Source organism: Giraffa tippelskirchi, chromosome 13 (assembly GCF_054371585.1).
Source record: "Giraffa tippelskirchi isolate mGirTip1 chromosome 13, T2T-mGirTip1v1.2.pri, whole genome shotgun sequence".
In the NCBI taxonomy this organism is placed as follows: Eukaryota; Metazoa; Chordata; class Mammalia; order Artiodactyla; family Giraffidae; genus Giraffa; species Giraffa tippelskirchi.
The window spans coordinates 51,046,564-51,072,607 of record NC_137287.1 but is presented as its reverse complement, the minus strand read 5'-3'; the positions used below and the strand labels follow the sequence as shown (position 1 = coordinate 51,072,607).

The window sequence follows — 26,044 nt, the reverse complement described above, 5'->3', positions numbered from 1 at the left end:
TTCCTCTTTGCTTTCTGCCATAATGGTGGTGTCACCTGCATATCTGAGGTTATTGATATTTCTCCTGGCAATCTTGATTCCAGCTTGTGCTTCATCCAGCCTGGCATTTCACGTGATGTACTCTGCATATAAGTTAAATAATCAGGGTGACAATATACAACCTTGACATACTCCTTTCCCAATTTGGAACCAGCTTGTCTTAATGCTCACCTTTTAAAGGTTGGCTGATTTTTTTTAAAGGTTGAGCTGATTCCAGTTTGGGACTGTCACAGAAGCTGCAATGAACATTCCTAGGCAGGTCTTTGTGTGGGTGTAGGTTTTCATTTCACGGGATAAATGCCCAGGAGAGCAATTGCTGATCTGTACAGCAGTTGCATGTCTAGTTTTACATGAAATTGCCCAGCTGTTATCCAGAGCGGCTGCTAACAGTTTATGTTCCCGCCAGCAGTGTATGCTAAGTCCAGTTGCCCCACATTGTTGTCCACACTTGGTATTGTCACTCTTAGCCACTCTAGTAGGTGAGTGACTCTGAGTCAGAACAGCTAGAGGGGTCTCCGCTTGGCTATTCTCTTCCCTTCTCTGATTCTGGTAAAGAAGGAGGTTTCCCTTGAGGGCAGAGAGCAGAACGCTCTGTGTACTTCAAAATAGTCGCGGTCCTAGTCTGCTCAGGCTCCATACAGAATGCCACAAGCAGGCGGCTTAAACTACCGAGTTTATTGTCCCAAGGTTCTCAAGGCCATGATCACGGCGGGGCTGGCTTGGTTCCCGTGAGGCTCTTCCAGGTTTGTGGGGAGCCCCCTCTCACTGTGTCTTCTTACAAAGTCACTGTCCCATTGGATTAGGATCCCACCTTTCGGACACATTTACCTTAATTACCTGCTGCAAGCCTTGCCTGTCAGAGAAGGCAATGGCACCCCACTTCAGTACTCTTGCCTGGAAAATCCCATGGACAGAGGAGCCTGGTAGGCTACAGTCCATGGGGTCGCTAAGAGTCAGACACAACTGAGCGACTTCACTTTCACTTTTCCCTTTCATGCACTGGAGAAGGAAATGGCAACCCACTCCAGTATTCTTGCCTGGAGAATCCCAGGGACGGCGGAGCCTGGTGGGCTGCTGTCTGTGGGGTCGCACAGAGTTGGACACGACTGAGGCGACTTAGCAGCAGCAGCAGCACCACCAGGGTCCAGCATCCACTGTCTGCAAGGTGGGTGATTTCATCAGTGTGCTGTGTTTAATGACAGTGATCAGATTTTTGAAGAGAATCACGTGCCTCAGGTTTAGCTAGGTTTGGGGTTTTCTTTCCTTCAACTTGTGTAAGATAATGTCAGAAATAACTGGAAGAAACGAGAAAATCATGCCAGTTCTCCAGAGCAGTGATGGGATGTTGATGGTGTGTGAGCACTCCTGGTGTCTAGCGTTTGTTTCTTGGGGGATGGATCAGAGTTCATCCTCCGCCCAGTGGCCTGAGAGTCCATCACTCTGCAGACACTGAGCAAGCGCCTCACCCACTAATTGCTAATAGCAACCCCACCCCCAGCTGTGATGACCAAAATGGTCTCCAAAGATTGCCAAGCATCCCCTGGGGAGAAGAGTGCCCCTGGTTGAGGACCTCTGGGATGCTGCTGGCTTAAAAAAATAATTTGTCTGCCCGTGTTTTCTCCCTTTTCGTTCCAGAGTCAGAAGTGTAGGGATGAACTGTCCCAGCTCAACCACAGGGTCCTGCAGCTCGGAGAGGATGCCTCTACCCACCAGGCCCAAAGTGAGAAGAATCACGTCACCTTCCAGTTGCTGACACACAGACTGGAGGGGGCCGTGCTCCGGGAGGAGCTGCAGGTGAATGGTGGGCGGGGCAGGGAGGGGAGGGCAGCCTGGCCTAAAACAGACCAGGGACAGCCCTGACGTGCATGGAAGTAAAGCGAGGGGCTTCACAAGCAAGCCCTGAAAAATGTGTGAACTTTAGCAGCTTTTGCAAAATGTGGTACCTAGAGAAAGTAGCAGAAAGAGATTAAATTCTGATGATAGGAGCCTAAATTGGGATGACCTCTCCAGAGGTCATTATGGCAAAACATACATCAAGAGTGGTCAAGAACGGTGCTATGCTCTGGCTTCATGACTCTGCTGTGGGAACTTTATTGAACATTGTGTATGGACTTAGCTGAACATATTTTCATTACTCTGGTGTTTATAATAGCACAACAGAATTGGAATCAGATTTGAATCATCAACTGTATTGACTAAGTCCATAAATTATGGTGCTGCCATTACAAACCACATTTGTGAATAGTGTCTAATGCTCTGGACATTATAAGAGAGAAGGCATGGCCTTCGATGTCGTGGTGGCAGCATGTGTGTGTGTGAAGGAAGGGCCAGGAGATACAGCACGTCGGGTGTGGTGTGATCACGGATGACTTAAATGGTGTAATCCTTGCTTTTCTGAAGTTTCTGCATTAAACACGTATCACATTACTAATGTTCTTCTTATACTTGTAAAACTGACATTTAAAAACAGGGTAACCAAGTCCAAAAACTTGAACTTGACCGCGTGACTCAGGAACATCAGAGCCTGAGATTAGCACAGTCACAGCTGAGAGAGGCCCTTGGAGAGAGTCGGGACCAGATGGGTGTGCACGGTGGTCCCAGGCTGAGGGGGGTCAGCCTCGCCTCTGACAGCCTAGATGGGACTAGTCTGGCCAAGGGCGTCGCGGGGCTGGCTGAGGTCACACAGCTAGGGGGGTGCCCTCCAGGCCCAGGACTCAGTCAGGTCCCGTCTAGGGTCAGGTGGAACGTGAGTGAACTGTGTGAAGGGCTGTGCCTGTTTCCTCACGAGGGCAGCAGGCCATAGCAGCACCTCTGGGTGTGCCCTCTGCAGGTGGAGGAGCCAGGGAACACGGCAGGTGGCCTCTGAGGTCCAGGCCGTGGGCGGAGCAGCCCCTGAGGGGACCAGCTCCCCGCCCCCAGTGGAGCCCAGGTGTCACACGCTTGTGGGTGTCCACCCACTGCCCTGCCCTGCACTTGTCCGGCGCCTGCCAGGCTCAGAGGTGCAACGGCGGGGAGGCAGGGAGCTCATGGGCTGGGACACACAGATATGAGTGAGAGGGCCCAGGAGGGGTGGCGAGTGCCTGCCAGCGTGAGGTGCTGGGACGCAGGGCTGGTTCTTCCAAGGAGCTTGAGCAGGAGAGGAGGGAGGTGACGGTGTGAGGTGCCCTGAGGGCCACAGGCCCTGGTGGACTCAGACATGGGGTGCGCTTGGAGGGCCAGGGTCTGTAGGGGGAAGGGGCTGTGAGAGAGGGTCTCTAAGCCTTGTGTCTCTGCTCAGCCTGGCACCAGATTCCCCACCTGGCCCCTGGTCTGACCTCTGGACTTAGCTGTAGACACCTGGTGTGAGAGGTCACCTCTCAGATGGCCTGGGTTGCAGAAGGGTCTGTCTGCATGTGGGACCCCTCCCTGTCCAGGGACATAAGAGGGGCTGGCAGACCCCTGTGGGCCCAGCCCCCCACTGTCAGCAGGCACTTTCTCTAAGGTGTCTTTGTGTATTGGGGGCTCCCTTCCCTGTTTGTAGTGCAGAAGGAACCTTGAGAAATTGCCGGACTGGTTTGAGCCTTTGAGGCGCAGAAGACAGATCCACCCGTGGGCAGAAGGGCTGGGCTGCCGGAGTCTTCCATGCCCGCTGGGGTGGGGGGATGCCCAGCACTCAGCCGCTGTCACGGGCAGGAGCAGCTGCTGTGACGCAGCTGGTGTCACCTGTTGTGAGTTAGATGAGGACCCCCCGAAACACACCTGGATGAAAGTGTGCAGAGGGAAGTAAGGCGCTTACAGGGCATCTAGGGACCCTCGGGGGGTGCAGAGGTGAGGGTACATCCAGAGCCATGAGGAATGCATGGTCTTGAGGTCACGGGGCCAGCAGGGGAGCCAGGCATCGAAGAGGGCGCTTACATGGCTGGCATCCCGGGGTGCTGTGGGCGGGGGCACCTGCACCAGCCTCTCTATGGCATCAGGTCCTCGTGGCGTGGCAACCAAGTGCCCCAAGAAGAGCAGACAAGCATCCAGGCTGCTGAGGACTGTGCCGGGGGGTTCCTTAACATCACTGTCCCACATTTGGCCGGGCCAGCCTGGATTTAGGGCAGAAAGGTCCACCATCGTCTGAGGGGCTCACTGCCCCACCCCAGCATCCAGAACACGGAAACCCTGGCTTCCTGGCTGCAGTGGTCCCGCTTCTCTTCTGGGGACGGCCTGCCTTCTCACGTGGCGGTCAAGCAGGGCTCTCCGGAGCGGGCCCACCCTCCATCCACGCCTTGCTTTACAAGGAGGGCCTCAGGGGCACTCAGCTGGGCCATCCTGATGTACTGCCTGGCCAAGGAGAGTGGACGGCGAGGCCTGTAGTCAGGCTTCAGGGCTCAGCACAGCATCGGCTGCAGGAGGCGGCAAGGCACCCAGGCAGGTGTGCGGGACTCAGACATGGGCTGGAGTGACTGCATAGGGATTATCCGAAGCTCAGAAGCCGGTGGGAGGTGGCTACATCTGGTGGAGGATGTGTGAGAACTTTCCTCCCCTCTCTTCATCCCAGGAGCGTGGAGGCTGCTCTGCTGGACCCGTGCATGTGGTGTGCTTCTGGGGGTCCTTCCGAGGAAACTGCCCGGGGTGGCCCCTCAGACCCGCGGTGACACAGGCCAGTGAGGGCAGTGGGGCTGTGGCTCAGTTTCACCCCTGCCCGGGGTGACCCCTCAGACATGTGGTGACACAGGACACTGAGGAAATGGTGCTGTGGCTCACAGTTTCATCCCTGCCCGGGGTGGCCCCTCAGACATGCGGTGACACAGGCCAGTGAGGGCAGTGGGGCTGTGGCTCACAGTTTCATCCCTGCCCGGGGTGGCCCCTCAGACATGTGGTGACACAGGACACTGAGGAAATGGGGCTGTGGCTCACAGTTTCACCCCTGCCCGGGGTGGCCAGTGCCCTCTTCTCCGGCCTGCCCTCAGCAGGGCCCCTGGTGGAGCCGCCGCCTCTCCCGTCCATGGGGTCTCAGAGGGCAGTTCTGTGTGCTCCAGACGAGGCCGCCACAGTCCATGGTGTAAACGGTGTTTAGATGGCCTCCCAGGCGCTCCATTCAGGGAAAGTGGCCAGGCTCTGGACAGCCTGGTGCCAGCGATCCCGTGGGTTCTGTGCCCAAGGAGCAGTGTCCCAGGCCGTCCACATCCACGCTCCACCAGACGCTGTGCATCCATCTCCGGGGCCCTGGCCACAGCCCGTCTCAGGAGCGTGAGCTCTACATTTAGAGGGAGGCTGTTGTTCACAGCTGGTGTGGGTCCCATTATTGAAAGAATTAAACCGAGAAAAGAACCCAGAGGTAAACAGGACAGTTACTACTTGATCCTCCCAGGATCCGGCATGAGGTCTCAGGGAGGGCTACAGGCAGTCCTTCCAGGCTCTCAGGGTGCAGAAGCGCCCCGAATGGACTTGTGTTAGTCGCTTAGTCCTATCTGATTCTTTGCAACCCCATGGACTTTAGCCCGCCAAGCTCCTTTGTCTGTGGGATTCTCCAGGCAAGAATACTGGAGTGGGTTGCCATGCCCTTCTCCAGGGGATCTTCCCAACTCCGGGACCAAATCCATGTATCTTGTGTCTCCTGCATTGCAGGCGGATTCTTTACCCTCTGAACTACCAGGAAATGGAGTGTGGGCATCAGATAAACAGACTCTTTAGATATCGTGGGCTTTGCTGGACACGCCCTTCCCCTGTGGGGTGGCCTACCAGGTAGAGATGCAGTTTTCTGTGTCTGGTGGTGACCCTGTAGCTTTGGGCAGTCACCCCACAACCACTGTGCCTTTTCCCCAGCAGCTGTATGGAGCCACCCAGAGGCTGCGGCTGGCCCAGTCCCAGCACGCTCAGCAGGTGTGGCAGCTGCGGGAGGAGATGGCACAGCTTGTGCCCCCAGGCCGCGTGGCCGAGCTGCAGCAGCTGCTGGAACAGGAGCACCGGGCGGCATGGCGGCTCCAGGAGGAGGCCCGAGTGAGTGGGGACCGGGCTCGGGGGCCAGCTGGGGGTGACGGGGAGGGCGAGTAGGCTCTCTGGTGCCAAGGGGAGGACGGCCTGACAGCCCTCCCACCATGTGGGATGTTTATGGAAGCCACAGGACCCAGCTTACGCTGGGAGCTGGTGGGCATTGAGCAGCTGACCCTGAAGTCCCCCAGCCTGTTTTCTGGGCTGCGTGTATCTGTAGCCAGCCACACATGTGACCTGCTTCCAGATCTGAAAGGTAGTGATAGAAGGGCCACAAGAGAGGGATGGGCAGGGATAGCTCTTCAGGAGTGCAGGCAGGTGCAAAGATCCTGAGGTAGGCTGTGCTTGGCATGTTTAAAAGCAGCCAGGGGTGGGGGGTGCTGGTTGGACAAGAGATCAGCACAGTGACAGCAGGGACTTGGGGAGCCCTGCTGTGTGCCAGGCTCTCATGTAGAAACAGTTGCTGCCTTAAAAGGGCAGCAGAACAGTGGCTCAGAGCATGCACTAGAGGGGACTGGATCCTGGCCCCACCACCTGAGCTGAGTGACTTAACTGAGTGAGTGATTTAACTCTCTGTGCTTCCATTTCTTTCCACCTCTGGTGGCAGTGGTTCCCACCTCAGAGCAGTCTCTCAGGCATCAGTGAGTGAGCACCTCAAAGTGCGAGCCTGGGGAAGCACATTTGGGTCCTCAATGTTCATGGGTCAGTGGGAGGGTGAGAAGGGGCAGAGGGCTAGGTGCCTTCGTGAGGAAGGAATTTGTGCAAGATTGGAAAGGTGGGTAAAATCTGACATTTGTGAAACACAGATTCTAATGAAGAACAACCTTACAGCATTATGCAAACACGTTGTGCTTGAGAGACATTTAAGCTAGAACAGATTATTGACAAAGGAAATTTAGTCTGAGATCCTCTAGAAAGACTACCATGTTTGGGGAAACTCAACTTTGAGTAATTTAGGATTACAATCCTAGGAGAAAGAGTGAGAAATGCAGCGTGGCTTGTGAGACATTTCTAACCATCCCTCCCTGTGGATGAAACGTTAGCCAGATGCTCTGATTTTGTACACTTAGCTGATTTCCATTCTAAAGTAAATAAGCCTGAGATGATTCTTTTTAAAATGTACCGTGTTGATCGCTAACCTCCTCTTGTTCAGGAAGCACATGAAAAACAGCTGAAAGCAACAGAAGAGCGGGTGGAGGAGGTGGAAATGATTTTGAAGAACATGGAAGTGCTCCTCCAAGAGAAAGTGGGTGAGCTGAAGGAACAGGTGAGTGATGGACGCGTCCTTTGGGCATCCAGGTAGCTAATCAGGGAGACAGGCCCCAAGAGGAACCTGTGTCCTGGGGAAGTGCTGAGGAAGGGAGAGGAGGGCGGGGAGAGAGAGGCCTTGCTGTCCTATGAGGTCTGCTTGGTGCTCCAGGAAGTGAAACGTGAGCATCTGTGGAAATAGCTTCTCTTACACAGTGACCGAATGTGGTTTATGTGCAGCGCCCTGAGCCGCGGGTCCCCAGTTCGAGTCACTTTGTGCAGGCTGCCCCCTCCAGACCCCCACTCCCCACCTGTGTAGCCCCTGCCCTGCCGGCACCGCCACCCTCCAACCTTTTCTGTCCCCAGGCCCTCACTTTCCTTCCCAGCCATCAGACTCTTGGTGACCCCCCTACCCTCAGTCACTCTTGGTGAAACCTAAACCTCAAGTAAATCTTGAGGCTCCTACATGCCGGTCGGGCGGGCGGGTAGGGGTGGACTGTCCCAACTGCCGCCTTTCCCCCACACCCCTCTCTGGGGGGCCCCTTCCCGTCTGTCTCTGACCCCCAGCCCCTCTCTCCTCCTCTCAGTTGTGACTTGGGCTTGTGTGCCCGTAAGACCAGAAGGTCCCAGAGAAATGGCCATGCGCTCAGCTCGCCCAGCCCCGCTTCTGCCGCCCCCTCTCCGGTCTTCTCGGCACCGCCTTCCAGAGCCCCAGTCCTCCCAGCAAGTTCTCTGCTGCCTTGACAGGCGCCCCTTCAGAGCTGTCTGCTCCCAGCCACCCGCCCACCCAGGGGCCTGTCTCACTCTTCAGCGCAGCCCTCGGTGCGGAGCAGAGCTCCCATTGCCCGACCTGCGCCCCATCTTTTGGGTCCTGACAGCTGGGGTTCTCGTCTCCTCTGACAGCCCCTCAGCACAGCAGTCATCCTTAGATACGTTGGAGCTGCCGGCCTTCCTCAGAGTAGTCAGCAGCTTCTCCAGTGGCCTCGAGATTCTGCAGGACCTGGTCCCCTCCCCTCGGCCCCTTGCCCAGCCGGCGTGCACGTCTGTTTTCCTCACGGGCCTCCTGGCCGTTCCTGTCACCCCCGTATGTGCCGGCCTCTGCCCGGGAGGTTTGCGCCGGGCAGCCTCCCCCACGTCTTCCATGCTTCTTTCAGGTCTCTCTGTTGCCCTCAGGCTCAGCCGTGTGTCCCCTGCCTGGGCTCTCTGTTAACACGCCGCCTGGCACTGGGTGCTCTGCTGTCTCCCTGTTAGAACCCGTGCCCGTGGGAGCAGGGCCGTGGCCGGGCAGCACTTGGCCCCCAGAGCTGCTCGGTAGCTACCTGAGCGAGTGAACTCAGCGCCGACTTTCAAAGCCCAAAGCTGGGACCCCCTGCATCTCTGCATCTTGCGTATTGTATCCCATGTCCCCATCTCTGAAGCCCCTGTAGGTGTCGTGTGGGGGGCACCCAAGGTGCCTCGGTGCATCCTGCTGACATGGTGGGCCTGCAGAGCACACTGAGATAAGCCAAGCATTGCGGGTACTCTTGATCGTTTCCTTGTTGTCTTTTGGAGGCCTCCAGATTTGGGTCTTCTTGTCATCATTTTGTGGTAAATCAATTTGTACAAAGTTGGCTTAAATTTTGTCTACCACATAGTTCGTCAGTTTCCTCTGTCATGCCACAGTAACAAAACCTGTCATTACATCCAACATGTCTCTGACTTGTAAGGTTCCCCAGACTAGTCTGAACGCGTGTGGAGGAATAGGAAGGGAGAGCTGGTGGCGTGGCTGCGTTAGACGTGCAGTACACTGTGGCTTTCTCCCCTCTCCAGTTTGAAAAGAACACACGATCTGATCTGCTGCTCAAGGAGCTCTATGTGGAAAATGCTCACCTGACAAAAGCGCTTCAAGTCACTGAAGAGAAGCAACGAGGTGCCGAGAAAAAATCGCGATTCTTGGAAGAAAAAGTTAGAGCTCTCAACAAACTACTCAGTAAGATTGCTACAGCATCCCTCGCTGTGTAGACTGCTTTTCTTCCTGGAGTTCGTTTTGAAAGAATATCTTTTAAAGTAAACCACTGTGACGCTGTAGCTTATTGTGACTCACTGGCTGTACACCCCTGGATAGACGAGGACTGTGATTCTGTTTACCCCACAAGCATTCAGTGAAGGTCTGTGTGCCAGATGCTGGGGAAACAGGTTGGAAAAGAGTACTTTTTTTTTTTTTAGTGGTCCTTGGGTAACTTCCAGAATTATATTCCTAATTTAGCTACTGACAAGCAGAACAGATTATGGGGTTCTCAGCAAGGTAAATGGTAAAATAAAGCAATTTGAATGTTGCACTTCTGACCTTGGCTACAGAGATTAAAATGCAAAGTCAGGGCTCTATAGTTTTACCATTGCACTGTTAGTGCTATGGGTTCAGTCACTGGCATTCTGGATGGTGGACCGATATAGACACTCCAGAAACGTTGCACTTTCTGTGACTTTCAGCTGGCGATAAGGGATAGAGGAAGGAAGCCTTTTTGTCAGGGCTTGTTCCACCACGAGGGAGTCTAGACAGTGCTGGTATTTTAGGGCTGTGGACTCAGGGAGGATGGTATCCATTGTGAATGCAACCTTTTCCTCATTGAAATGTCATCACACTGGAAAGTGTATTATATGTTTTAAAAAAAAAAAGGCAAAAAGTATAGTTTTATATCCAAGATATACATAAATTATGGTCATTTGGTTTATCAGAATAAACTACTGTAATATGAAGTCACTGTATTTGCAATAAAATCCTTTTCTATTAAAACCAATTGACTTCTAAATATTTTTTAAACTAAAATATTTCAAAGATAGAGACAAATAGTTCTATAGGAGGCATTCATATGTATTACACAGACATGCAGATGTGTTAAGAACATTGTTACAACATCTTGGACAGAAGTGCAGTCCCTGTTCTACTGCAGCCAACGTCTTTCCCCTTCCTGGTGGCAACCGCTCTCCTGAAGCTGCTGCACGCTCCCTCCCCTCCATCTGTCTGCACATTTACTTTACGAGCTTGAATGAGAAAAACCTTAAACCACTGGAATAGATGGAAAGATCAGATCTGGGGTAGGAAGACTCAGCAACATAAAGTGGACTCTTCTCTCCATGCACCTGTGGTCGCTTAACCTACAACAAAGGAGGCAAGGATAGACAGTAGAGAAAACAGTCTTCAATAAGTGGTGCTGGGAAGTCTGGACAGCTACAGTAAAGAATGAAATTAGAACATTCTCTGACACCATACACAAAAATATACTCAAAATGCATCAAAGACCTAAATGGAAACTTTTAGAGGAAAACATAGGCCGAACACTCCTTGAGGGAATTCTCTGGCAGTCCGAGGGTTAAGACTTGGCACTTTCACTGCTGTGGGCCTGAGTTCGATCCCTGGTCAGGAAACGAGGATCCCACAAGTTGCATGGCACAGCCAAAAAAAAAAAGCACTCTGACATAAATTGCAGAAATATCCTTTTTGATCCATGTCTTTGAGTACCGAAAATAAAAACAAAAATAAACAAATGGGACTTAATTATACTTAGAAGCTTTTGCACACCAAAGGAAACAATAAACAAAATAAAAAAACTAACAGAAAGGGAAAAATATTTGCAAAGGATGCAACTGACAAGGGATTAATCTCCAAAATATACAAATAGCTCATGTAGCTCTATGTCAAAAAAATGAAAATAAAAAACTAAAAACCCGATTTAGAAATGGGCAAAACAAATAAATAAAAATAAAAAATAGAAATGGGCAGAAGACCTTAATAGACAGTTCCCAAAGAAGACAGACAGATTGCCAGTAGGCTCATGAAATGATGTTCAGCATCACTAATTATCAGAGAAATGCACGACAGAATTGCAATGAAGTATCACATCACACTGGGCAGAATGGCCATCATCCAAAAGTCTACAAATAAGAAAGGCTAGAGAGGGTGTAGAGAAAAGAAAACCCTCCTACATGATTGGTAAGACTGTAAATTGGTACAGTGGAGAACAGTATGGAAATTCCTTAAAAAGCTGAAAATATACTAGAACTACTGTATGATCCAGAAATCCACTCTGGGGCATATATCTGGAGAAAACTATAATTCAAAAAGATACACATACTCCAATGTTCATTCCAAACTCCCTTCCCATCCAAGGTTGCCACATATCATTAAGCAGAGTGGCCGGTGCTGTACAGTAGGAAAGACAGTTGAGTTTTCAACCTTGGATCCATCACTCACTGTCTGAGTGGCTTTGGTGAGGTTACTTCTTCCCCGAGGGGAGCAGCTACTCACCTTCTGCTGGAGGAACCAGGGAGATGGGTTCCCCTCTGCCCCCTCCCCAGCAGCACATTCCTTGGCCCTGGGCCACTGGTACTTTGTCTTGTCCAGGGAGACGTGTTCAGGCCTGAGTTCTGCTCCTCTTCAGTCGAGAACCTTCATCATCAGCCTTGCTCTACTCACTGCCCTGGGGTCTGGGGCCTGGTGCCCGCCTGTCCCAGGCCCACTGCCTCCTGGCCTCCTGCCCACTCTCCAGAGCAGCTGCCCCCCACCCCCCAGCCTGGCCTTGATGGTCCCTGATGTCCACCCTCACTAGACGGGGGCTCCACCCAGTGACACGGCATCCCTGCTCCTGCAGACACAGGGATGATGCACCGAGTAACAAGAGCAGTGACCGCTGCCCCGTGTGCACTTAACAAAATGCCCCTCACTCTACGTGATAACCTCCAACACCCACAACTTCATAAAGCTGGATGAGACAATTGAGGCCGAGGGTTTAAACTTTATATTTGAGCTGGGATTTGCACACGCATGGCCTGCCTGCCACCAAAATCTGACTCTTTCTGCTGCACCCCTTGGTTTTTCTTTATCACTGTGGGGGTTCGTTTATATTAGTGCCAAGTCAGTAGTGGGATGGCCTTGCTGGGGGAGAGCCATTCCTCTTCCTCCCCAGGCAAACAGTCTAAATTGCAGGCTGAGATCACAGTAGACAGGAGATAAATACATGGATCCATAGAAAAATGGAAAAAATAAATTGGTTGAAATATCTGAGGCTCATTTAGGGGCAGAACCAGAGTAATAATTCAAAAGGATTCCAGCATCCCGAGCTTTGTCTTATCCACATATGACTATGATCTCTCTTCTCAAAGCTGAGGGCCCAGATATGGCCCTTGGGTTCTGCCCTCCTACAGATGTGGTTTATTTAAGCATCTGAACGCCAGCATCCCAATTTCCTTTAGACAGATTTCTTGTGCTCTGACAGCTTCAGAAACTAACCAGGGAAGCAGATGTGGACGCAGCAACCCAAGCACTGCTTGGAGCTGCGAGTTGCACTTGCCTCAATCCTGGAGAAATAATTCTCCCATCCCTCAGCCTCATTCACGGGCTGAAAACAGCCCCGCACCCCCACCCAGAGCCCATCCGTGTCCATGATAAAGAATCCTCTCTCTCCACCCCACACATACCCAGGTTCAGACCTGGGCCAATTTCACCACCTTTCAGGTTGGCTGTTGCCTGTCTTGCAGGATCAGAAATGATAGGTTTACGCTACACTGTGAGTTTGGATCAGAATGTGCTCTTGAGCAAATGTGTGTTTCCTGCTTCTTCCCAGCCTCAGCCACTACCTGGGAAGAGAAAAAAGCTCATTTCTCTTTCTTGGGAGCCAGGCTGAGGCAAGTTGAACATCTGCTCCAGCTGTTCTCCACACCTGGGCTATGTTTAATCAGAGCACAGGGTGTCAGCCGCTCAGACACAGGGCAGGAGTCCCCTCCCCGCCGGGAAGTGATAACAGCCCGTGACTGCATGCACGCCAACCCGCCCGCCCTCCGCATCTGTGGGGACAGATCAGTGACTGAGGGTCTTGAGCTCTTTTTCCCTCCAGTGAGGATCCAGCTCATGGCCTCACCATGTGATGTTTGTACCCTGGTAACGTCACTGGCAGCTTTCTCTGAACCTTACCATCTAGCACCCGTGACCTGAAGTGCTGAGAGCTCTCCCCCTTCAGCTGTAGGCAAGCCGTTTCATTTGATTTCGGCTCCTCTCGTCTCTGATGGCAGAGAGAACAATTCCACAGTGTGAGGGAGCAGAATCTACGCTGTGGCGAGGAGGAGAGAGTGGGGCTGGGCAGCTCCTTCAGGGTGTTCGGTTGTGGGTCGAGCACCATTGAGGCTGCAGGTGAAGGGGGCAGCAGAGTTGAGGGAGAGGTTTTTTTTTTTTATTATTTTTTAATGAAGAATAATTGCTTTACAGTATTGTGGTAGTTTCTGCCAAACATCAGCATGAATCAGCCACAGGACAGAGGGCTTTTTTGTTTTTAAAGACGGCAGCCATCCTGGTCAAAGCCTCTTGGTCCCTGCTTTTCCTACTCTCAGATGCTGTTTTCCCAAGTAGACTAGCTTCCCTGTTAGCTCAGTTGGTAAAGACTCCACCTGCAATGCAGCAGACCCTGGTTCAATTCCTGGGTCAGGAAGATCCACCGGAGAAGGGATCGGCTACCCACTCCAGTATTCTTGGGATTCCTTGGTGCTCAGCTGGTAAAGAATCTGCCTGCATTGCGAGAGACCTAGGTTCTATCTCTGGGTTGGGAAGATCCCCTGGAGAAGGGAAAGGCTACCCACTCCAATATTCCGGCCTAGAGAATTCCATGGACTGTATAGTCTATGGCATAGCAAAGAGTCAGACACGACTGAGCGACTATCACTTTCACTTTTCATGCTTTTCATACATGGCCTTTATTGAGGAAATTTCTATTTTATTGAATTTTTTTTTATCATGAATGGGTTTTGAATTTTGTCAAGTGTTTTTTATGCAGAGTCTTACTTTTAATTCTTACTTGAATGTTGGTAGAATTGAGCTTTGAATCCATTTGGTCCTAAGCTTTTAACTTTGGGCGGTTTTTGTTTTTTTAATTAATATTTGAATCTCCTTATTTGTTACTGGAGTGTTGAGTTTTTCTATTTTTTCTTGTTTTAGTTGTGACAGGGTGTATGTTTCTCAGAATTTATCTATTTCTTCTAGGTTTTCCAATTTGTAATTGTTCATCAATAATAATGGTCCCTTATGATTATGCTTCTTTACTTCTAAGGTATCTGTTGTCAAGTCGCTTTCCTTTCTGTGTTTATTTCAGTTTCCTCTCTTTCCTTCTTACCTTAGGTAAGGGTTTATTGATAGTGTTTGTTTCTTTTGAAAAATGCACTTCCAATTCTTGCACATGCACACTGGGCATTCTGGCACGTGGGCAATGTGTTTAGAGGTGTCACTTAGCAACGATCATTCTGGGATGAAAGATACCAAACCGTTGAGCTTCCCAGCTGGGAGATTGTGGCGGGATGGCTCTGGCTTACCTGTAGCGCTTGTGTTGGGTTTAGGGGACTGTGAAGAGCCGAGGGGGAGGTGAGGTGTGTTTGGAGCCTGTAGGCTCTGCGATGAAGAAGAGTTGGGGTGATAGGAGTAAGAAGGGCGTGCTGCCCTTCAGCTCCTCCGTCAGCCCGGGGAGAGACAGCAGTCATCAAAGAACCAACTTCCAGCCCAGGTACCACATCCAAGACAAAGACCTCGGAAAGATCCACAAAGCTGCGAGCGTAGGCAACGTAGCCAAAGTGGAGCAGGTTCTGTTTCTCGGAAAGAATGGCCTGAGTGACAGGGACAAGCTGAACAGGTAAGTGGGGAGGAAGGGCCTGGCAGGGGTCCCTCCTGTAAGTTTCCCCTCCAAGGCTCACAGACACCTTTTTGGGATCCAGCGCCCCACAGACTTGATAGGCTGCAAAAGCCTTAGCTGGTTTAGGACCTGCTTATAATTCCCCTTATAGAGCACTTGACTGGTCTTTTTAAAGTTATTTAACTGAATGTCAGTAATCACAGAACTGAAGTAAAACATGAATAACACCTTTTTTTCTTCTTCTTCTTCCTCCTCCTCCTTTTCATTTGTTATTATGCATGTGTTAACATGGTGTACTCATAAGTAAGAACTCTCAAGTTCTATAGCCCTTAGGAAATCTTCTGGAACTCCCTGGCTCTCACACTGTTTTTCTCATGTGATTTATGAAAACTCTTCTTCCCGTGGATCATCCATTGTGGATATTGGCAGTGGACAGATTTTTGATGTTGTCGGCATCTTATTTGTAATGTACACATTTTTATACCATAATGTTATATATTACAGAAAACTGCATAGTGAGAAAAATAATCCCCATGACAGGGCAACTTCTGGGTTAAAAATTCTTCAGATACAATTCAATATCCGTTTTATATCAGTGTACACTTGTGTGTATATGTTCCTTGCTGAAGGACCTTAGAAGACAGCTTTGAAGAAGGAAGCTGACTGTGTCCATGAATAGGAAGACATTTTCCTAGGATATATGGTCTTTCCATATTTAAACCAAATAAACATATCATGGTTTTAAAGATTTTGGGTTACACATGCTGTCTTTAACTGTTGTGATGAAATTGAAAGTTTTGTATAGTAGACAAAGATTTGCCCTTTTAGATATCAAAATTTGCTTGATGATATTTTCTATTAAAAAAGATAAATTATGTGTAGATGGTGGAGAAATAACCGGGTAACTATTTAGAGAAAAGTAACTAGATTTTTATCTCACCAAAAAGTTTCAGATGGAGTATGGATCAAAAATTTTAAATACACAGGGTGAGAAAAGTACCAGAAGAAAACTGAAATTCCTATTTATACATTTTTTGTGTGCTGACAAAGACCTTTTTTTTTTCTAGTTCTATTGTTTATTAACCTTAATATTTTTTTAATTGGATGGTGTTTGCTTTACCATGTTGTGTTGGTTTCTGCTGTACAACATCATAAATCAGTTGTAAGTATACATATATCCCACCCCAGAGACCTTTCTAAGAATGATTTCAAAGGCAAGAATTCTGGAGTTTCCTGGGTTTCAGGACCAAAAAAAAGAAAAGAAAAGAAATCTGAAAGTTGATTTAGCAACCCCCCAAATTTAAAAATCTCTGTAGATCAAGCTGTCTGTAGGGAAGCCGGATGAGCAGACAGGGCTTGTCTTTCTGGCACTAATAGGAATGTGGCACAGATAAAAATAATTTGTCACTTTCAATTTATTTACAATTTTTTGTGAGGATTGGTATCCTGTGACAACTTTCAGCCTTTTCAGAAGTCAAGGGAATCTTGGGAATTTCCTGGCAGTCCAGTGGTTAAGACTCACTGCTCTGGGCCCAGGGTTCGATCTCTGGTGAGGGAACTAAAATCCTGCAAGCTACAAGGATATATTGTACAACATGGGGAATATAGCTACATATTTTATAGTCACTTTAAATACAGTATAACCTTTAACAATTGTGGATCACTGTGTTGTGCACCTGTATTATATAATAATACATAACATACATCATCTCTAAAGCAAACTTAGATGAAAACACTTCATGGTAATTAGACCAACAGGAAAAATGAGAAATGAACAAAGAAAAATGCTACAATTTGTAGTTGTAAAGACTGTGAATTATAAATTATATTCCAATGTCAGAGATGTTAAAATGTGAGAAAATGAGCGTATTAGAATCATCGAAGTACAATGTTGTCTCTAATCCTCAAAACATATCTGCAAAGGAGGTGTAATATCCTTTGACTTCATTCAGATGTTGTCCTTGTAAGATAGTAGTAATAGTAGTAAGTATGATAATATAATCTAACAATTACTAGCTGTTATCTGTGCGAGGAATGGTTCTGAACCCTGTGCATGGATCTCGTTTAGCATCGCAGCGGTGTCCTGTGAGATAACTACTACTCTCTCTCCATTTTGTTGATGAGGAAATTGAGGCACAAAGAGGCTGAGTGACAGCTAATAAGTGACAGAGTGAAAGTCAAATTCAAAGCCAAGTTGAGCTGAATCTCAAGGTCTTGCACATTCTATTCAAGTATTCTGTTCTTTCATTTACTGTGTAAGAGGAGCTAAAGCTAATATATGCTGCTCTTTCTCCAGAAGAAAACAAAATATTTGTTTTAGAGGGATAGGAATACCATGCTATTGAGTGTTTTCAGTCACATGAACAGTTGTTTGTTTTGAAACAGTTACACTACAGTTTCCTAAAAACTGCTCTTGCTTTTGTGGGACTGCCCTCCACTTGGCCTGTGACAATGGCCATTCAGCAGTGGTAGCTCTCCTCCTGGAGAGAAAATGCCTGCTTAACCTCTGTGATAATGAAAACAAGACAGCGCTGATGAAGGTATGGGGCAGCGAACCATGTCCACGTGAGATGGGTGTGATTTAGCTCTGAGACTAAAAGTGAATTTATCTCATTGAAATATAGCAAACTGGTGAAGCTTGTGGACTGTTTACTTTGAATTCCTAGAATTTACCCACTGTTTCTTGGCACAACACTAACAGGCCATAGAATGCCAAGAGGAGGAGTGTGCGACTCTTCTGCTGGAGCATGGTGCCGACCCAAATGTCATGGATGTCTGGCAACACCACCCTGCACTACGCTGTCTTTTGCCAGAATGAATCACTCGCAGCAAAGCTGCTTTCCTACAACGCCAATATAGAAGCCAGGAACGAGGTATAGCTCAACTAACTTTATTTACCAAATGTTTGTGAAACATTTTTTTAATCTACAAGTGTTTTATTTACAACAGTATGTAAATAGGTAAACTGAATAGTGTCCATGAGGCCCTGTTACCATGGAAACAATTCCAAACCCGAGTCAGGGGGTGGGGGTGAAAAAAGTCTGTGCCCCAAGACAAGGCAGAGCTCTGTCTGCCAGCCACCCTTCTACCCCAGAAGGAATGTTTATCCCATTAGAACGTTCGTGGGAGTGGATGGTAGGCTCAAGTCCTACAAAAAATGAAGGCCTGGGGGAAGTGAAGTGATGTGGTGGGTGGCTGCTTCCAGGGACTCAGGGAATGGGCACAGCTGCAGGTGGGGGGATGGCGGTAGGAGGAGGGAGACCCAGTGCCCAGGAGGGGGAGCTGGGGGAATGCAAGTGGGCCGAGGAGGCAACAGACCTGGAGCCCTAAGCCTTCCAGCACCCCGGGTTCTGAGATTCAGTCAAGTGGGTCAAGTCATGTTTGACGCCCAGCAAGGGCGTTCACCTGTGCTGGTGACCACTTGGTTTGCCAGGGACACACCTCGGGTCTCCCACACTCAGCCCCGGGGGCTGCTCGGCGGGGTTGCAGCTGAGCGTGGGGAGCTGGGGATGGTGAAGCTACCCCTCCTGCTCCTTCTTCTGCGGCTGCAGCGCCCCCACTCTAACAGGCAGGCTCAGTTTTCCTTGTTTGGAAGCTCCAGTCTTCCCTGAGTGAAAATATTTTGAAAGCACTTGATTGTCTAAGATGTCACATTAAATCACGATATTGCTCAAGAGGCATTAGAGAGTAAAGCGTTCTTTTTTGTGTTTATGGCAGATATTTATGATAACACTGCACTTGTTAAGATAAAACATTTTCCAAGTATTTTTCCCTTACTGAAAAAAAAATTTTTTTTTTTTCTAATTAGTCTAAAATAACCCAGTAAAGCAAAATTTGCCTTGGAAATAGACTTAGTCTTAAAACTCAAACAAGCATTTGACAACATAATAGAAATCTTGCCGCTGTTAACACATTCCAATTTTATGAAAAAATGATTTATATAAAAATGATTTCTCTCACATTGCCCAAGGCTTCAGAGGGTAAAAGGAAAGGTAAAGGAGCAAGCAGGTGAAAAATGCAGATCAAGTTGGAATTTTGGCAATTGGGGTATGCCAAGAAGAGGGTGTTTTTTTTGTTTGTTTGTTTTTTTTAATATTTATTTATTTGGCTGTGCTAGGTCTTAGTTTCAGCATGCAGGATCTAGCTCCCTGACCAGGGATCGAACCCAGACCCCCTACACTGTGAGCACTGAGACCCAGCCACTGGACCACCACATAAGTCCTGAGGTTTTCGTTCTTGTCTTTTTTTCCTTCGGTTTATGTACTTCAGTAAGGTGCTTTTCAGTTTCAGGGATAATAGTTGTTGTTTTGAGAAAGAGATTGAGTGAATTGGAGACTTGCCTAGATACCAATTTTAGGAAGACTCTGCAGAAATCAGATCAGCAGTGAATGGGTGGTGATTAAGTTGGAAAGAAGAGAGAACAAACATTTAACAGAAATATTATCCTATTCTGGCAGAAACAGCCAGTTAGATAAGAATCTAGACTCTGCTCTCAATCTAGAAGGTCGTGATGGAAAGTAAGGGGTTTATAAACAATGAGATCAAGGTTGCCTTTTGTGTCTTTATTAGTTCCTGTTCTACCACTACTTACCCAGGAAAATTTAATGCAGTTTTGATGACTCTTACCTCTTACACTTTTCTTTTTCTTCAAATCCTCAAGTAAGAGAAGGAATTGGCCATGTGGGTGAGAGATGAGACTGGAATGTTTGGTGCACTAATTCTCAGCTAGATTGCGTTGGTGAAAACCACAATCACTTGGGAAAGTTTATAAAAAAATTTACAAGCCTAGGCTGTTCCCTGAAGATTTTGATGGAATAAATCAAGGAAGGCCTGGACATGTGTATTTAGAAATATTTCCTTGAGATTCTGATACGATCCTTGGTGAAGAACTATGGAGTGATTAAGTATAATTTCTAAGTGCACCTATCTCAAAAATAAGTAATCTATAGAAGAGTTGGAGTTTGATCAATGCTAGCTATTTCCATCAGCTCCCTCCTTTGCAACAATATTAGCCTAACTTTTTCCTCTCCCTCTGTGATTGAGAATTTAAAAGGAATATTTTTGGCAATATCTATTGGCCTGAATGATATAACTCCTTTTCCTTCCAACCACTAATTATTCAGTGACACTCCAAGAGTCTTTAGAGATTTGCTCATGGCGAAGTTACTTCATCTGTAGAGTATGACCCTTTAAGATTGTTGCACCTTCTGTTATCAACCAGGTCATTAGGTCAACAGATGTTTGTTAGCAACAGGGTTTTCCTGACTGCAGTCGTAGTAATTCATGAGCCTTCTTTTGGTGTCAGCAAGACAGACTCTTGCAGTGTGTCTGTTAGATTTGCTGAGCCCTGGCATAAGCAAGATGATAGCTTTAAACATCAAAACCCATGAAGTTAGTACAGATGGGGATTGTTTTAATCATTTAGTTTCAGCAGTGTTAGGAACTCATTATCCATTTGGTTAACAATCTGGGAGAATTCTAGAAATAGATTGTAGTTTTAACAAGCAGTAGAAACATTCTTGAAGTGGGAATTTTGAGTCTTTTTTTAAAATTTATTTTAATAGAATTAGGAGTCAATAGCAATTTTTATTACATATTGAGACCCACTTTTCTTGTGAAACACATGATACTAAAGAAAGGAAAGCTTTCACATACAAGTATTTGCTTTATACCCACCTGTTTGGAAACAGCAAAACATAAAACCACAAGTGGGTTATAGAGCAAATGTAGTCCTTGGATATATTTAGCTTACCTACCTCCACAAACTGAGTCAACATTTAACATTTAGCAAACTCATACAGAAGTCTGCATTTCAGGCTTCTCAGAGAACTAAATCTGGCCCCCCTTGAGCCCATTCTACTGTTTGGTCTGCATGTGGAGGCCTCCCCTTCTGTATGGGGTGTGTGTTCACGGGTTTGCCAGCTGTACCTGGCTTTTTCACTTACTCAGGTCACCAGCTTTCCCTCCATAAGCATTTGAGTTTCCAATTCTTGTTTTATAGTTTATTTTGATAACTATTTCAAGGTTTTAAAGACAGTCTAATTAATCTATAATTGATTTCATATTTTAAAAGAATCTCTTAGTATGGGATTGAATTTTTCAAATTAGAATTTTTAAGTTGGTTGTGGTGGTTTCACACTGAATCAGTCTCACAAACACACAGAATTATGAGAGAGAGCGCATGGAGAGTTCACGGAAGAGCAACTCCCCGAGAAAACGCTGAGTGCATATTTATTGGTAATTTACCTTGTAATCTTTAACTAAGAGCAGTAAAGCAAGACAGAGACCAGAACCCTGGGATTAAGGAAGCTTCCTCCTGGAGGTCTGGAGGTAATCACATGAGAGTCGTCAAGAAAGGTCTTTGAAGATAAGCGGTGTTGTTCTGCGTCAAAATGGCATCTAACTAATGCTGTCAGTTTAACTTAAGGGTGGGGGAAGGAACAAGCAAGGGAGAAAGAGTAAGATTCAAGTCCAGGAGACTTTGCTGAGAAAGCCAAAAAACATGGTGCCCACAGTTGGTTTTTTGGAAGAAAGAAAACAAAACAACCTTTCTCTTTGCATGTTCATGTAGAGGATAATATTCCCATTGGAATGTCTGTAAACCTCATGAGGTTACTCTTGGTGATCCTTGGATATATTATGCATGCTACAGATAATATTATATATTCCTGCCTCAGAATTATTCCTAAAATATGCAGTTGATTTAGTAGCTAATTGATTCTCTCTGGAGGAGTGTTGAGAGTAGTAATAGAGCAAGTAAATACTACAATATTCCTGATAAATACTACGATAGAAGCAAAGATCCTTGGAACCAGTAAATGTTGAAAGTGAGTTTTAGAGAATGACTCTGTGGTTCATCTTTGGAAGAGGTAGAGAAGGAATATTTTATTATTTATCTTTTCAAAAGATGTATTTGGCTGCACTGGGTCTAGTTGGGGCATATGGGATCTTTAGTTTCAGCACGTGGAATCTAGTTCCCTTACCAGGGATGGAACCTGGACCCCCTGCCTTGGGAGCTCAAGTCTTAGCCCCTGGGCCCCCAGGGAAGGCCAGGAGGAGGAGCATCTTGAAGAGATAGAAGGCAGGCGCGCCAGAGGATGAGGAGGAGGGGCTCCCTTTTCTTTACTTTCTGAATTGTATGTTTAAGTTCAGATAATCTGTTGCATGATTTTCAGTTCAGTTTGGAAATAGGTTAACTGTGTACATTAGAAATGGTTGTTCCTGTTTTACAGGATGACCTCACACCCCTTTGACTTGCCACAAGTGAAAGGAAACAGCAAATGGTGGAGTTTTTAGTAAAGAAAGAAGCAGATATACATGCGGTTGATAAGACGAAAAGGTACAGTTCTTTTTCTTTTTAAAAAACCTTTGTGCTGTTCTCGGGTGCTAACATCAAGATTAAATTAATGAGAGGTTTCATTTGTGATCAGTACATCATCAGTTAGGTAGAAAATCAATTATTCTGACTGGGAATCGTGAAAAACTATGTAGCAGGATTCATATTCCTTTATAATATTGAGTGATGTCATATGCAACCTGTTCTTTTTTCTGGTTGATCTTGTAGTAGCTGAGGGATTTTGTATTAGTTTCATTAGCTTTATAAAATATGGATTCTGCTTTTTAGTTTACCTTATGACAGTATCAAATTTCTTAATTCTTTTATAATAATTGTTTAACCTCTACTTTGTATCTATTTTTCCTTAAAAGATGCATACTAAACATAAAGGACTTGATTTTGTCTTTTGGATGACTCTTTGCTTTCACTTACTTTCTTTGAGGAATACTGATGTTATTAGATTGCAAAAGAGTCAGACTCAGTTTAGTGACTAAACAATAACAAAAAAGTGATTAGTAATCACTGTCACCAGATACTGTGGGCTCATCAGTTTTTATCCTTTTTCATTTCTAGTACATTTTGATGTTTTCATTTTAAATAAAGGTAGAAGGAAGAATGATAGGTTTAATTGGATAAACAGTTCCTTTAACAAAGATAAGTCCGAGGTGGATGCTACTGCTGCTGCTAAGCCGCTTCAGTCGTGTCCGACTCTGTGCGACCCCATAGACGGCAGCCCACCAGGCTCCCCCATCCCTGGGATTCTCCAGGCAAGAACACTGGAGTGGGTTGCCATTTCCTTCTCCAATGCATGAAAGTTAAAAGTGAAAGTGAAATCGCTCAGTCGTGTCCGACTCGTAGCGACCCCATGGACTGCAGCCTACCAGGCTCCTCCGTCCACGGGATTCTCCAAGCAAGAGTACTGGAGTGGGGTGCCATTGCATTTTCCGCACAGGTGGATGATATAGACGAAAATGATGGGCTTTAGATTCAGACTGGGTTCAACTCCTAGCTTTCCTACCTATTAGGGTTATGACCTTGGGCACATGACTTATCATCAGCAAATAAGTTTCCCGATACAAAAAGGCAAATAGTAATGCATCCTTCAAAGGTGGCTGTGTATGTATATAGTATTTCATTTAGTGAAGAGCACATGCTTGTCAACATCATTAAGTGCCACGGTGACTATTTTTATTTCCATTATTGTTAATATTTTTATTTTAAGCCTGCAAATAGCCTTTGCTTAACCCAACCTCTAGCTGACTTTGAAGCCTAATATATCAGACTAAGGAGGAAATGGGGGATTCATCCCTTAAACACTCACCTCCCTCAGATAAGTGACCTCAGCATAGTTTCTTGTCCATCAAGGACTTTGTTATTATTTTTTAAAAGTATTTATTTATTTGGCAGCGTGGGGTCCTAGTTGTGGGAACTCTCAGTTGTAGCATGTGGGATGAAGTTCCCTGTCCAGGGATGGAACCTGGGCCCCCTGCATTGGGAGCCTGGGGCCCCTGGTCCACCAGGAAGTCCTCATCAGGGACTTTTGAAATAGTAAGCACTGCTACGTGCCACCCCAGTGGGACAGGAGGCTTCTTTTCCATCCTTTCATTTTAGCCTTGGAGGTAATTTATAAGGGTGTACACTTAAATGGTCATGCACATGTAAATGGTCGGTTCTTCATGGAAGGGCAAGATGTTTACTTGGTAAAGCATATCAAATGAGCTGTTTCTGTAAGTTAACTCAACTTCCTGAGGGTAACATCATCTCTCTGTTGTTTTAGAACCTCCCTCATGCTTGCTGTCAAGTATGAATCTACAAACGTAGTCAGTCTTCTCCTTCAGCGAGGTGCTGACGTCTTTTCTCAAGATGTCTTTGGGTGGACTGCAGAAGAATATGCTTCTACTAGTGGTTTTAATATGTAAGTGTTCACATTAAAATGCCAGTTATCACTAAACTGCAGCCAAAAAGAATTTTAACTGTTCCTTGTTACGTGACCAGTGAGAGTTGCAGTTTGATGCAGGCAGCTTCTATCCTGTGGGGACACCTTTCTTTAGGTCATACGTTCCCTGTCATCCTTCCCAGAGTAGTGAGTGTCAGCTTGCCTGAGATTCCATAATTATGGTTAGCCCCTCATGGGATCTGTTTTCTGTAATAATGAAAATCTTCCAAAGGATTTATGTCTGCCTCAACCGTAAATGTTTTCTGAGTCTGCCTCATAAGGAACCCATTCACCAGAAATCCTTAAATCTCAAGTAAGTTAGTTCAGAGAGGAATTTAGAGAGGTAAGCCCTGTCTAGGACTTGCCAGTGTCATGTAAGAGTAGGGTTATGTCTTCCAAGTGAATCGGAGAGGAACATGGAGATTAAGCATCACTGTCAGAAAGATCTGCTGGTTGAGAGTTTGAGCAAGTAGAGAAGGAAGAGTAGTGGTCCAGGCCAGGTCTTGATTGTGATTAGTTTTCTGCTCTTGGTGTAATTAGCTGCAATAATGGGGGATCATTATGTTATCTAATGTACTGAGTTCATATTTTATAAATAAAGTTAGGTACACATTATATAAGAGCTGAGATTCCCTAAATTACAAACCACAAAGAACAACTAATCACCATAATTAATAACAGTTTCCTGCAACCCTTGAATATTGAACATATAAGAAAACACACATTGTTTTTTGGGGGGATTCCAAAGTAATTCAGCAATAACTTCAAGAACAAATTATTCCATTCTTTGACTGTTTCTGCAAGCATTTCGGGGATATGTTATCTCATTAAATCTTCTTAATCCCCTTGTGAAACAAGGCAGTAAGATCCCAGTTGTTTAGAGGAAGACTTTGAACTTAAGAGAAGCAACTTCTCTAGGAACAAACAGCAGTTGGTTACAGAGCTAGGATTTGCCAGTTTGAAAGAGTTTTCATATGCCAAGCTAAATCTAGTTAATCTACTGAGCTATATTGCCCTCAGTTCATGACTACTTCATCTGCCTTTTCTTTCTCCTTTAAATACATGCTAAATAAAACTTTGTAGAACTTAGAAACTTGAAATGTATGGGACAATTGTAGTTTTGATGTTATCGCTGACATTATCTGTCTAAAATAATCTAAGAATTTAACATATTTGATAGTTGTTTTTCATATTAGTGTTAAAATATTATTTATCACATTTTTAACACATAGCATTTGCCAACTGATCTCTGAACATAAAGAAGAGGCCTAAAACTCCTCCCGAAAAGAGCAACCCAGGTACGTGATCTGATGATAATGAATTACTCTTGGTGATTCTACCATAGATAAAGTAGGAGTGAGGAAGTTTCAATAATGAAAGAACTATGATAAAATTAGTGTGAATTGCATGTGTATTTTATTTTTAAATTAATGTCTTAATAGTCTAGTATTCAGAATTGTTAAAAAAGTTAATTGTAAGTAATTTAACATCAGAGACAGTATTGTCTGAAAAGAATTCCTTGTATTTAATCATAGCCCCTAAAATCCTGTATTAGATTTTTGTGTAAATTAGGAAAAAATGTTTAAGTTAGTATGATATATATTTCATCTATAATCATATTATAGCAAATTGGGCTTCTTATAAAAGTGGAACTTTAATTTTTACAAATAGTTTGCATTTAGTGAATGAATAGTTATTAGTTACTGTGTAGTGATTAGTCTCATTAAAAAATTTACCATCGTTTAAACTGGGAACCTCAACAATCCCTTCCTGTTAGGATAATAAATGATAAACAATAAGAACTGCAATGCTAAGCCAGTGTGCATCATACCAGGAAGAGATTACTTTTGAAAGATACCTTCCAATAGTACAGATCAGAAA

At 46.2% G+C, this 26,044-nt stretch overlaps 1 protein-coding gene and 1 pseudogene across 2 annotated transcripts in view; both read left to right on the top strand.

Moving 5' to 3' along the window:
• NINL (ninein like) overlaps positions 1-10,018 on the top strand; it is a 95,178-nt gene extending 85,160 nt beyond the window's left edge. Inside the window, exons 19-28 of the mRNA XM_081552279.1 lie at positions 1,675-1,833; positions 2,510-2,814; positions 2,870-2,968; positions 4,167-4,367; positions 4,565-4,657; positions 4,879-5,068; positions 5,169-5,256; positions 5,792-6,006; positions 7,151-7,264; positions 9,055-10,018. Coding sequence (XP_081408405.1) covers positions 1,675-1,833; positions 2,510-2,814; positions 2,870-2,968; positions 4,167-4,367; positions 4,565-4,657; positions 4,879-5,068; positions 5,169-5,256; positions 5,792-6,006; positions 7,151-7,264; positions 9,055-9,246 — 1,656 coding nt within the window. The 3' untranslated portion in view covers positions 9,247-10,018. The remainder of the gene's footprint in view (positions 1-1,674; positions 1,834-2,509; positions 2,815-2,869; positions 2,969-4,166; positions 4,368-4,564; positions 4,658-4,878; positions 5,069-5,168; positions 5,257-5,791; positions 6,007-7,150; positions 7,265-9,054) is intronic.
• Positions 10,019-14,658: 4,640 nt separating this feature from the next.
• Positions 14,659-26,044, top strand: part of LOC145530941 (ankyrin repeat domain-containing protein 26-like) — a 42,308-nt pseudogene continuing 30,922 nt past the window's right edge. Inside the window, exons 1-5 of the transcript XR_014072107.1 lie at positions 14,659-14,890; positions 17,316-17,431; positions 17,593-17,764; positions 22,124-22,230; positions 25,396-25,461. The product of XR_014072107.1 is annotated as an ankyrin repeat domain-containing protein 26-like (transcript). The remainder of the gene's footprint in view (positions 14,891-17,315; positions 17,432-17,592; positions 17,765-22,123; positions 22,231-25,395; positions 25,462-26,044) is intronic.